General features: G+C 44.6%; 1 protein-coding gene across 50 annotated transcripts in view; it reads right to left on the bottom strand.

The window, feature by feature from the left end:
- Positions 1-12767, bottom strand: part of LOC118392057 (5'-AMP-activated protein kinase catalytic subunit alpha-2-like) — a 25938-nt gene extending 13171 nt beyond the window's left edge. For 49 of the 50 annotated variants that reach the window (XR_008062288.1, XR_008062289.1, XR_008062319.1 and 46 more), the window contains exons 1-5: positions 12595-12767; positions 9111-9252; positions 6058-6151; positions 2115-2259; positions 1473-1560 (exon numbers count right to left, since the gene is read on the bottom strand). Coding sequence is in view for 44 of the 50 variants with exons in the window: in XM_052459178.1 (XP_052315138.1) it covers positions 1473-1560; positions 2115-2259; positions 6058-6151; positions 9111-9252; positions 12595-12694 (569 nt within the window). In the remaining 6 variants the exon portion in view is untranslated. Of the gene's footprint in view, positions 1-1472; positions 1561-2114; positions 2260-6057; positions 6152-9110; positions 9253-12594 lie in introns of those variants that run through there. The other variant, XM_052459251.1, reaches the window with a different exon arrangement.
- Positions 12768-13547: the final 780 nt, after the last annotated feature.

Consider the following 13547-nt stretch of genomic DNA (forward strand, 5'->3'; position numbering starts at 1 on the left):
ATGGGTCACGAGGTGGATGTTTGTTACTATGCCAATATATCCATCCAGACTTTTGCCACCTAGGCCATTTTTGTGTCCGGACATTCTCAAATAGTATTTGAGTACCCCTGTCCTACAGTATCAACCCTAGGACCTTCATACGTACAACCTAAACACACAAAATCGGAGGGCCTGTTGTCCGGGCCTCTGGAAGTCTCTAGTGGGGGTGCCACAGGGTTCAATTCTTTGGCCGACTCGCTTCTCTGTATACATCAATGATGTCCCTCTTGCTGCTGGTGATTCTCTGATCCACCTCTACGCAGACGACACCATTCTGTATACTTCTGGCCCTTCTTTGGACACTGTGTTAAATAACCTCCAGAAGAGCTTCAATGCCATCCAACTGTCCTTCTGTGGCCTACAACTGCTCTTAAATGAAAGTAAAACTAAATGCATGCTCACTACTCTGGACGGTTCCGACTTAGAATATGTGGACAACTACAAATACCTAGGTGTCTGGTTAGACTATAAACTGTTCGTTCTTCCAGACTCACATTAAGCAATCCAAAATTAAATCTAGAATCGGCTTCCTATTTCGCAACAAAGCCTCTTTCACTCGTGCTGCCAAACATACACTCGTAAAACTGACTATCCTACCAATCCTTGACGTCATTTACAAAATAGCCTGCGACACTCCACTCAGCAAATCGGATGCAGTCTATCACAGTGCCATCCGTTTTGTCACTAAAGCCCCATATACTACCCACCACTGGGACCTGTATGCTCTCGTTGGCTGGCCCTCGCTTCATATTCGTCAACAAACCCACTGGCTCCAGGTCATCTATAAGTCTTTGCTAAGTAAAGCCCCGCCTTATCTCAGCTCACTGGTCACCATAGCAGCCCCCACCCGTAGCATGCGCTCCAGCAGGTATATTGCACTGGTCACCACCAAAGCCAATTCCTCCTTTGGCCGCCTTTCCTTCCAGTTCTATGCTGCCAATGACTGGAACAAACTGAAAAAATCACCGAAGCTGGAGACTCATATCTCCCTCACTAACTTTAAGCACCAGCTGTCAGAGAAGCTCACCAGATCACTGTACATGTACATAGCCTATCTGTAAATAGACCATCCAACTACTTCATCCCCATGCTGTTATGTATTTTGCTCCTTTACACCCCAGTATCTCTACTTGCACATTCATCTTCTGCACATCTATCACTCAAGTGTTTAATTGCTATATTGTAATTATTTTGCCACTATGGCCTATTTATTGTCTTACCTCCCTTATCCTGCCTCATTTGCACACACTGTAGACTTTTTCTATTGTATTATTGACTGTATGTTTGTTTATTCCATTTGTAACTCTGTGTTGTTGTATGTGTCGCACTGCTTTGCTTTATCTAGGCCAGGTCGCCGATGTAAATGAGAACTTGTTCTCAACTGGCCAACCTGGTTAAATAAAATAAAGGTGAAATATAAATTAAAAAAACACCTTCCAGAGATGACTTCAGGAGCAGCGTAGTTGGGAGATCCGCAGCTGGTCCTCAGGAACTCCCCATCTGACATCATGTTTGACAACCCTTTTGACCAGAGCACATCATTTTTTAACAACATTATCTTCAATCTGAAGTTCCTGACGCTATCTTGGAACTATGTTAAGAGAGGGTTAGTGTTAGGTTGTGCCATGGTTAGGTCTCTAGGCCGGTGTAATGTTTTTATTCTGCTTTACTAACCCAGTCCTCTAAGCTCCACACATGCTGCACTGATCGGATCAACTTCTCCCTAACCTTATTTCACCTTAACTAACCCTCCCAGGATCTTCTCCCTTCCCTCCTCTCTCTCGCTCTTCTCCTCTTTCTCCCCTTCTCTCGCTATGATCAAGTGACACAGGGCCTGACAGGGCTCCTTGCCAGAGTGGATATCAGACCTGCCTTTTGCTAAGCAACAACCCCCTTACTCCAAACACACGCACCCCACCCAAGCCCCCTGTCCAGAGTAAGAGTCATATAGGTGTCAGTATATTCTAAAAGACAAGTGGTTTTGTTTGACATTTGCTACTGCTAATATAGTAGCTATGGCTATCTTTTTGGATAACTCAATTTGTTATGTGCATGCATGTGTGTGTGTAGCATACCAAAGTCAGCTATCTTGGCGTTCTTGGAATGGTCCAGCAGAACATTCTCAGGTTTGAGGTCTCTGTGCACCACCATGTGTCTGTGGCAGTAGTCTACCCCTGAGATGATCTGTTGGAACAACCGACGAGCCTCTTTGTCTTCTACCTAAAAACACACAATATGAGGTAAAGAGTAGGAGGTTACTAGATTATTCTATTCTAATGATACTACATACTGTCACTATGACAAATGTCACCATATAATGGCCTCTGTCTATATCCATCAATCAATCCAGACAGTCCAGTCAGTCAGTCGTATATTTCATTGACGGGGCTGTAGTGGAGCAGGTTGAGAGCTTCAAGTTCCTTGGTGTCCACATCACCAACGAACTGTCATGGTCCAAACACACCAAGGCGTTCGTGAAGAGGGCACGGCAACACCTATTCCCCCTCAGGATACTGAAAAGATTTGGCATGGGTTCTCAGATCCTTAAAAAGTTCTACAGCTGCACCAACGAGAGCATCCTGACTGGTTGCATCACCGGCTGGTATGGCAACTGCTCCAACTCCGACCGCAGGGCACTACAGAGGACAGTGTGTACGGCCCAATACATCACTGGGGCCAAGCTTCCTGCCACCCAGGACCTTTACACCAGGCGGTGTCAGAGGAAGACCCTAAAAATTGCCAAAGACTCTAGCCACCGCAGTCATAGACTGTTCTCTCTGCTACCACACGGCAAGCGGTTCCAAAGCACCAAGTCTAGGTTCAAAAGGCTTCTTAACAGCTTCTACCCCCAAGCCATAAGACTCCTGAACAGCTAATCAAATGGGTACCCAGACTATTCACATTAACCCACCCCCATTACACTCCTGCTACACTCTGTTTATTATCTATGCATAGTCACTTTACCTCTACCTACATGTACATATTACCTCAATTACCTCAACTAACCTCCTGTATATAGCACCGCTACTGTTATTTTGTTGTTGCTCTTTAATTATTATTATACCTCAACTAAATCGTGTAATAAATCATGTGGAAATTGAGCAAGTTGAGATGACTACATTTCTTGGAGTAACACTAGATTGTAAACTGTCATGGTCAAGACATATTGATGCAGTAGTAGCTAAAATGGGAAGAAGTCTGTCTATAATAAAGCGACAACACTATCAACAAGGCAGTTCCTACAGGCCCTAGTTTTGTCACATCTTGACTACATTTACATTACATTTAAGTCATTTAGCAGACGCTCTTATCCAGAGCGACTTACAAATTGGTGCATTCACCTTATGACATCCAGTGGAACAGTCACTTTACAATAGTGCATCTAAATCTTAAAAAGGGGGTGAGGGGGGGGGAAGGATTACTTATCCTATCCTAGGTATTCCTTAAAGAGGTGGGGTTTCAGGTGTCTCCGGAAGGTGGTGATTGACTCCGCTGTCCTGGCGTCGTGAGGGAGTTTGTTCCACCATTGGGGGCCAGAGCAGCGAACAGTTTTGACTGGGCTGAGCGGGAACTGTGCTTCCTCAGTGGTAGGGAGGCGAGCAGGCCAGAGGTGGATGAACGCAGTGCCCTTGTTTGGGTGTAGGGCCTGATCAGAGCCTGGAGGTACTGAGGTGCCGTTCCCCTCACAGCTCCGTAGGCAAGCACCATGGTCTTGTAGCGGATGGAGAGAGCGAGCTTCAACTGGAAGCCAGTGGAGAGAGCGGAGGAGCGGGGTGACGTGAGAGAACTGGCTGGGAAGGTTGAACACCAGACGGGCTGCGGCGTTCTGGATGAGTTGTAGGGGTTTAATGGCACAGGCAGGGAGCCCAGCCAACAGCGAGTTGCAGTAATCCAGACGGGAGATGACAAGTGCCTGGATTAGGACCTGCGCCGCTTCCTGTGTGAGGCAGGGTCATACTCTGCGGATGTTGTAGAGCATGAACCTACAGGAACAGGCCACCGCCTTGATGTTAGTTGAGATCGACAGGGTGTTGTCCAGGATCACGCCAAGGTTCTTAGCGCTCTGGGAGGAGGACACAATGGAGTTGTCAACCGTGATGGCGAGATCATGGAACGGGCAGTCCTTCCCCGGGAGGAAGAGCAGCTCCGTCTTGCCGAGGTTCAGCTTGAGGTGGTGATCCGTCATCCACACTGATATGTCTGCCAGACATGCAGAGATGCGATTCGCCACCTGGTCATCAGAGGGGGGAAAGGAGAAGATTAATTGTGTGTCGTCTGCATAGCAATGATAGGAGAGACCATGTGAGGTTATGACAGAGCCAAGTGACTTGGTGTATAGCGAGAATAGGAGAGGGCCTAGAACAGAGCCCTGGGGGACACCAGTGGTGAGAGCGCGTGGTGAGGAGACAGATTCTCGCCACGCCACCTGGTAGGAGCGACCTGTCAGGTAGGACGCGATCCAAGCGTGGGCCGCGCCGGAGATGCCCAACTCGGAGAGGGTGGAGAGGAGGATCTGATGGTTAACAGTATCGAAGGCAGCCGATAGGTCTAGAAGGATGAGAGCAGAGGAGAGAGAGTTAGCTTTAGCGGTGCGGAGCGCCTCCGTGATACAGAGAAGAGCAGTCTCAGTTGAATGACTAGTCTTGAAACCTGACTGATTTGGATCAAGAAGGTCATTCTGAGAGAGATAGCGGGAGAGCTGGCCAAGGACGGCACTTTCAAGAGTTTTGGAGAGAAAAGAAAGAAGGGATACTGGTCTGTAGTTGTTGACATCGGAGGGATCGAGTGTAGGTTTTTTCAGAAGGGGTGCAACTCTCGCTCTCTTGAAGACGGAAGGGACGTAGCCAGCGGTCAGGGATGAGTTGATGAGCGAGGTGAGGTAAGGGAGAAGGTCTCCGGAAATGGTCTGGAGAAGAGAGGAGGGGATAGGGTCAAGCGGGCAGGTTGTTGGGCGGCCGGCCGTCACAAGACGCGAGATTTCATCTGGAGAGAGGGGAGAAAGAGGTCAGAGCACAGGGTAGGGCAGTGTGAGCAGAACCAGCGGTGTCGTTTGACTTAGCAAACGAGGATCGGATGTCATCGACCTTCTTTTCAAAATGGTTGACGAAGTCATCTGCAGAGAGGGAGGAGGGGGGGGGATTCAGGAGGGAGGAGAAGGTGGCAAAGAGCTTCCTAGGGTTAGAGGCAGAAGCTTGGAATTTAGAGTGGTAGAAAGTGGCTTTAGCAGCAGAGACAGAAGAGGAAAATGTAGAGAGGAGGGAGCGAAAGGATGCCAGGTCCGCAGGGAGGCGAGTTTTCCTCCATTTCCGCTCGGCTGCCCGGAGCCCTGTTACTGTTCAGTCGTGTTGTCAGGTGCCACAAAAAACGTTGCTATTAGCTCAGAACAGGGCAGCATGGCTGGCCCTTGGATGCACACAGAGAGCTAATATTAATAATATGCATGTCAATCTCTCCTGGCTGAAAGTGGAGGAGAGATTGACTTCATCACTACTTTTATTTATGAGAGGTATTGACATGTTGAATGCAAACTACTGGCACACAGCTTGGACACCCATGCATACCCCACAAGACATGCCACAAGAGGTCTCTTCAAAGTCTCCAAGTCCAGAACAGACTATGGGAGGCACACAGTACTACATAGAGCCATGACTACATGGAACTCTATTCCACATCAAGTAACTGACACAAGCAGTAAAAATTAGATTTAAAAAAACAGGTTAAAAAAACACCTTATGGAACAGCGGGGACTGTGAAGCAACACAAACATTAGCACAGACACATGCATACACACGCATGGATTTAGTAATGTACATATGTGGTAGTGGTAGAGTAGGGGCCTGAGGGCACACAGTGTGTTGTGAAATCTGTGAATGTATTGTAATGTTTTAAAATGGTATAAACTGCCTTCATTTTGCTGGACCCCAGGTAGAATAGCTGCTTTGGCAGCAGCTAATGGGGATCCATAATAAATACAAATACAAATTTGGCAGATGTGACAAATACAATTTGATATATCACCCGTCCGTGTTTGCAGATGTAGTCAAACAGCTCTCCTCCTGAGACATACTCCATCACCATGAAGAAATCTGTAGGAGTACTGATCACCTGGTACCTACACACACACACACACACACACACACACACACACACACACACACACACACACACACACACACACACACACACACACACACACACACACACACACACACACACACACACACACACACACACACACACACACACACAAATACTCAGGAGAAATGTCAGAAATACACTTGTTCTCTTTCGTTTACTTCCTTCTCTCACACAGACAGGGCTATTGTGCTGAATACATTGGGAAAGGCTGAAAGTCTGTCATTTCATTACACTGTTCTGAGAGCAGCCAACAAATGTGTACCATAGCTCACACTGTCACTGTGGCCTAACCCTAAAATGAACACTCCCAGAGAGAGAGAGAAAGCTGGAGACATTCGATGTGAGAAAAATAATATTCCTCGAGGCGCATTCAAATTACAAGTGCCTTACAGAGAGAGAAATGTACCTGCCCAGTCATTGTAGCCTACAACATTCTTATTGCAGTTGCGGGAAACACACCTTTTAAAGCAGTCTTGATGGCCACTGTTAAAAGAGGATCACTGAGTTTTCTAGTGTTACTAGGCTACACGCATTTCTCAAATCCAAGTAATGAGTAAAATGCGCTATTAAAAATCTTTGGCAAATAGGAAATCAAACTGGATGGGCTTCAGAGATAGATTGGAGGGGTTGGTGGTAACTGAAGGATGGGATTCTAAACTAACCAAAGATCACATATATTGTGTCCGTAAAATGTATATAGTATGTATAAGCTGGAAATAGAAGCCTGAGTGTTGTTGTTCATTAGTTTACTCCGGTTAGGGGAGGGGTGGTAGGGTTAGGGGAAAATAATAAAGGAAAATATATATTTTTAAATATGTATACACCACCTTTAAATAGTTTGGGGTCACTTAGAAATGTCCTTGTTTTTGAAAGAAAAGCAATTTTTTTTTGTCCATTAAAATAACATCAAATTGATCAGAAATACAGTGTAGACATTGTTAATGTTGTAAATGACTATTGTAGCTGGAAAATGTAATAACTACATAGGCGTACAGAGGCCAATTATCAGCAACCATCACTCCTGTGATCTAATGGCATGTTGTGTTAGCTAATCCAAGTTTATAATTTTAAAAGGCTAATTGATCATTAGAAAATCGTTTTGCAATTATGTTAGCACAGCTGAAAACTGTTGTTCTGTTTAATGAAACAATAAAACTGGCCTTCTTTAGACTAGTTGAGTATCTGGAGCATCAGCATTTGTGGGTTTGATTACAGGCTTAAAATGGTCAAAAACAAAGACCGTTCTTCTGAAACTCGTCAGTCTATTCTTGTTCTGAGAAATGATGGCTATTCCATGCGAGAAATTGCTCCACAAATTTCTTGTTAAAACAAACTATAGTTTTGGCAAGTCGGTTGGGACATCTAATTTGTGCATGACACAAGTCATTTTTCCAACAATTGTTTAGGCACAGATTATTTTACTTAGAATTCACTGAATCACAATTCCAGTGGGTCAGAAGTTTACATACACTAAGTTGACTGAGCCTTTAAACAGCTTGAAAATTCCAGAAAATGATGTCATGACTTTAGAAGCGTCAGATAGGCTAATTGACATCATTTGAGCCAATTGGAGGTGTACCTGTGGATGTATTTTAAGGCCTACCTTCAAACTCAGTGACTCTGCTTGACATCATGGGAAAATCAAAAGAAATCAGCCAAGAACTCAGGGAGCAATTTCCAAATGCCTAAAGGTACCACGTTCATCTGTACAAACAATAGTACGCAATTATAAACACCATGGGCCCACACAGCCGTCATACCGCTCAGGAAGGAGACGCATTCGGTCTCCTAGAGATGAACGTACTTTGGTGAGAAAAGTGCAAATCAATTCCAGAACAACAGCAAAGGACATTTGAAGATGCTGGGGGAAACAGGTACAAAAGTATCTATATCTACAGTAAAACGAGTCCTATATGGACATAACCTGAAAGGCCGCTCAGAAAGGAAGAAGCCACGGTTTGCAACAAAAATAGAACTGTTTGGCGATAATGACCATTGTTATGTTTGGAGGAAATAGGGGGAGGCTTGAAGGCGAAGAACACCATCCCAACCGTGAAACAGGGGGTGGCAGCATCATGTTGTGGGGGTGCTTTGCTGCAGGAGGGACTGGTGCACTTCACCAAATAGATGGCATCATGAGGCAGGACAATTATGTGGATATATTGAAGCAACATCTCAAGACATGAGTCAGGAAGTTAAAGCTTGGTTGCAAATGGGTCTTCCAAATGGACAATGACCTCAAGTGTACTTCTAAAGTTGTGGCAAAATGGCTTCAGGACAACAAAGTAAAAGTATTGGAATGGCCATCACAAATCCTGACCTCAATCCTATAGAAAATGTGTGGGCAGAACTGAAAAAGCGTAAGCGAGCAAGGAGGCCAACAAACCTGACTCAGTTACACCAGCTCTGTCAGGAGGAATGGGCCAAAATTCACCCAGCTTATTGTAGGAAGCTTGTGGAAGGCTACCCAAAATGTTTGATCCATGTTTAAATTGTTTAAGGCAATGCTACCAAATACTAATTAAGTGTATGTAAACGTCTGACCCACTGGAAATGTGATGAAAGAAATAAAAGCTGAAATAAATCACTCTCAGCTATTATTCTGACATTTCACATTCTTAAAATGAAGTGGTGATCCTAAGATATGGACTTTTTACTAGGAATTGTGAAAAATTAAGTTTAAATGTATTTGGTTAAGGTGCATGTCAACGTTCGACCTCAACTGTATATCTTTCCCTCATTGGAGTAGGATATCATTTTTAAAAGTCACCAGAACGGACCTTCTCACAGTCATTCTCCAACCCAAAAAATGGTAGATCACCCTGCGACATGTATTATGCTGTGATATGTGCTTTTGTCAGTATATATTTAGGCTAATGCATCACCCCCCCCTAAACACACACTGAGTCTGTGTGTGTGTATGTTGTACTCACAGTTTGATGATATGAGGGTGCCTGAATAGTTTGAGGTTCTGTATTTCTCGTTTGATCTTGCCCACCACGTCCAGACTCCTGATTTTCTGTCTGTTCAGGATCTTCACTGCCACCTTATGACCTGTCAACTGGTGCTCTCCAACTACCAGACAGACAGGACAGACAGAAACACACATGAACAAACTACAATGTTTCTGTTCAATTGCTGCAATGTAGGCTATAAGGCACAAATTGTGCTGATGGGACACATATACACTGAACAAAAATATAAAACGCAACATGTAAAGTGTTGGTCCCATGATTCATGAGCTGAAATAAAAGATCCCGGAAATGTTCCATACGCACAAAAAGCTTTTTTCTCTCAAATGTTTTGCACAAATTTGTTTACATCCGTTAGTGAGCATTTCTCCTTTGCCAAGATAATCCATCCACCTGAAAGGTGTGACATGTCAAGACGCTAATTAAACAGCATGATCATTATACAGGTTCAACTTGTGCTGGGGGACAATAAAAGGCTACTCTAAAATGTGCAGTTTTGTCACTGCTGATGAAAGTGGGGGGTTTGCACGAACAAATAATTTCTGCACAAACTGTCAGAAACCGTCTCAGGGAAGCTCATCTGCGGGCTTGTCGTCCTCACCAGGGTCTTGACCTGACTGCAGTTCGGTGTTGTCACCAACTTTAGTGGACAAATGCTCACCTTCGATGGCCACTTGCACGCTGGAGAAGTGTGCTCTTCACGAATAAATCCCAGAATAAATCCCAGTTTCAACTATTGTGTGGGCGACCGGTTTTCAAATGACAACGTTATGAACATAATGCGCCATGGTTGCGGTGGGGTTATGGTATGGGCAGGAAATAAACTATGGACAGTGAACATAATGCGCCATGGTTGCGGTGGGGTTATGGTATGGGCAGGAAATAAACTATGGACAGTGAACATAATGCGCCATGGTTGCGGTGGGGTTATGGTATGGGCAGGAAATAAACTATGGACAGTGAACATAATGCGCCATGGTTGCGGTGGGGTTATGGTATGGGCAGGAAATAAACTATGGACAGTGAACATAATGCGCCATGGTTGCGGTGGGGTTATGGTATGGGCAGGAAATAAACTATGGACAGTGAACATAATGCGCCATGGTTGCGGTGGGGTTATGGTATGGGCAGGAAATAAACTATGGACAGTGAACATAATGCGCCATGGTTGCGGTGGGGTTATGGTATGGGCAGGAAATAAACTATGGACAGTGAACATAATGCGCCATGGTTGCGGTGGGGTTATGGTATGGGCAGGAAATAAACTATGGACAGTGAACATAATGCGCCATGGTTGCGGTGGGGTTATGGTATGGGCAGGAAATAAACTATGGACAGTGAACATAATGCGCCATGGTTGCGGTGGGGTTATGGTATGGGCAGGAAATAAACTATGGACAGTGAACATAATAGCATTTTATCGATGGTAATTTCAATGCACAGATACCGTGACGAGATCATGAGGCCCATTCCTCCATCAGCATGACAATGCACAGATACCGTGACGAGATCATGAGGCCCATTCCTCCATCAGCATGACAATGCACAGATACCGTGACGAGATCATGAGGCCCATTCCTCCATCAGCATGACAATGCACAGATACCGTGACGAGATCATGAGGCCCATTCCTCCATCAGCATGACAATGCACAGATACCGTGACGAGATCATGAGGCCCATTCCTCCATCAGCATGACAACGCACAGATACCGTGACGAGATCATGAGGCCCATTCCTCCATCAGCATGACAATGCACAGATACCGTGACGAGATCATGAGGCCCATTCCTCCATCAGCATGACAATGCACCGCTCCATGTCACAAGGATCTGTACACAATTCCTGGAAGCTGAAAATGTCCCAGTTCTTCCATGGTCTGCATACTCACCAGACATGTCACTAACTAAGCATGTTTGGGATGCCATTTAATAAGAGAAGTCGGACAACATTCCACAGGACACAATTAAAGCCTGATCAACTATATGAGAAGGAGATGTGCCACGCAAGACAAATGGTGGTCACACCAGATACTGACTGGTTTTCTGATCCACAGCCCTACTTTTTTTAAGGTCTCTGTAAATCAGTAAAATATTTAAAATGGTTGCATGTTGCGTTTATATTTATGTTCAGTGTAAAAACCTGTGTAATTAGCTATCTAGCGCGCTCCAAACAAGTGTGTAAACTAACGAGGCACTGGATTCTTTCTCTCTGATATGAAAGATAAGGGACATATCAGCATATGTTTCGAGAACCGGTTTGAAAGCGATGATTGTTGACTTTTCGAAACGTTAAAACACCGCGTTGGAATTGTAATTCATACGGAGCCAAATGTGAGCGAATGTAACTGCTGAAAACACTGCATACGGACATAGGTTTTTTTTTGACAGCTAGGGAAATGTGTGCTGTAATGTGTATACTACTCAGCTAAACATGTATTGCCTGATAAAGAACAGAATCGTAGCTGTTTCATCGTAGCCAACTTGACATGAGTCAGAACATATCTATTTCCACATTACTGGACTAGCTATATCTGTTCACAACATTAAGTAACATACAGTTAAACAGGTTAAAGACAACACCAATTACAGTAAGCCTAAAGCCTACACACATTAACTACAAGGTGAATAAGTCAAGTGCGACCTGTCTGTCACGTTGTAATAACATTATTATAGCCTGTCTGTAGCCACACGGTTACTGGCCGTCTGTAACAATATTGTCTGTCTGTAACAAAGAATAAACACTTATTGTTGGCTAGTAGCTGGTTACTCTCCTACTAATGTCTCAAATCTAACACACCACTTTCAGCGCAGTGGGAGAGGAAGGGGGGGATTATAGAATGGGGTCTGCATTCGACAAGGTCAAGTTGAGACTGCTGAGGGGAAGACGAGGTCATTTAATGAGGCGTTCTAAATTCTCATTCTGTCCAAGCCATGGGATAATTCACACCATGATTTGATTGAGGAATACTGGTGATGATGAGCACTATTTAGCTATAACATTACGGTTTATTTTAGTTTTAAAATGTCCATAGCCACAAGACAGGTTTAAAGGTCTACTGCCACTAGCAAAGTCAACCTTCGACATTCACTGACCGTCAGACGTTACAATTACGTGCGAGTTGTTTGTTTACACCATCATTGTTGCCGAAGGTAGCCTAATTATCCTTATAAATCCTACCATTACTGATGAGACTGGTCAGGGTAGAACTAGCAAGCTATGCTGCTGGAAGAATTCACCTTAAACAAACCACATTCTCTACACATAAACGAATACCACCGTAATATATTCTAGCCTATTCGTAACCACGCAGCCAAAGCTACGTACTTCGCCTAGCTATCTAAATAGCCCACCAGAGTTGGGTGCGAAAACACAGGCTACGAGTATTTACACTCAATAACAGAAAACGTCCCACGACATAACCGTTGACAAGCACGCGACTTAACTCTTTACTTTGCCGAAGGTGCCGACGCCTAGAGTGTCTCCGAGAAGATAATGTCCGATCTTCACTCGGCCGCCTTCGTGTTTCTGCTGTCGTTCTGCCATCTTCAAACCGCTCCGGTAGGCTTGAGCTCTCTGCTCTGTGCGCTGGCTGCCGAGCGTGACGTGCTCGGCAGTGTCCTCGGGACACTGGACAAGCCAACTTCTCTCATCTCGAATATCAACAGCGCTCTACCGTGGAGCTCTATTGCGCGACGAGAGAAGCCTATAGATATAGGCTTTTTTTTGTTAAAGATGCCTGGGCCTTGTCAAATATTGGGTCAGAAATCAATTACAGATCATGTAATTTATTCTAGGCATAATGTAAGATAATTAATGTAGACTGTTATTATATACTGTCCTATACTACAGTATTGTTATTGCCCTGGTTCTCTCGCCAAAGTTACATTTACGTTCCCATAAACTCAGTGCCTATCAAGAAACGCTAGTTCAGGAATGCTGACATCTGGCCTTCAAGGCCAGCAGTAGGCCCAGGCTTCTGGTGTTTTGCATTCTGCTTTCTCTCTAATCAAATCAGACCTGGGGCACCAGTGAGTGGACTCTCTGGCCAATCAATTAACTCAGGGAGAAAAACATCACTAATTTGTCCAGATTGGAAAAGAGGGGTTGTTTCTGAACAGTGCACAGTTTGAATTTTTTTCCAAACAAGGGCACATTTGAGTGTTTCTACCACTAGATGTCAGACAGAGCTCAGTGATGATCCCCTGGCCTCCTATACTCATTGGTGTTGATCAGTAACACTTTTGTGCCTGGGACCACTGCTCCTCTCTATGTCTATGAGGCGCACTGACAGACAGAAGACAACACTACAGTCATGGCCAAAAGTTTTGAGAATGACACAAATATTAATTTTCACAAAGTCTGCTGCCTCAGTTTGCATGATGGCAATTTGCATATA

The sequence above is a fragment of the Oncorhynchus keta genome, chromosome 1 (assembly GCF_023373465.1).
Source record: "Oncorhynchus keta strain PuntledgeMale-10-30-2019 chromosome 1, Oket_V2, whole genome shotgun sequence".
In the NCBI taxonomy this organism is placed as follows: Eukaryota; Metazoa; Chordata; class Actinopteri; order Salmoniformes; family Salmonidae; genus Oncorhynchus; species Oncorhynchus keta.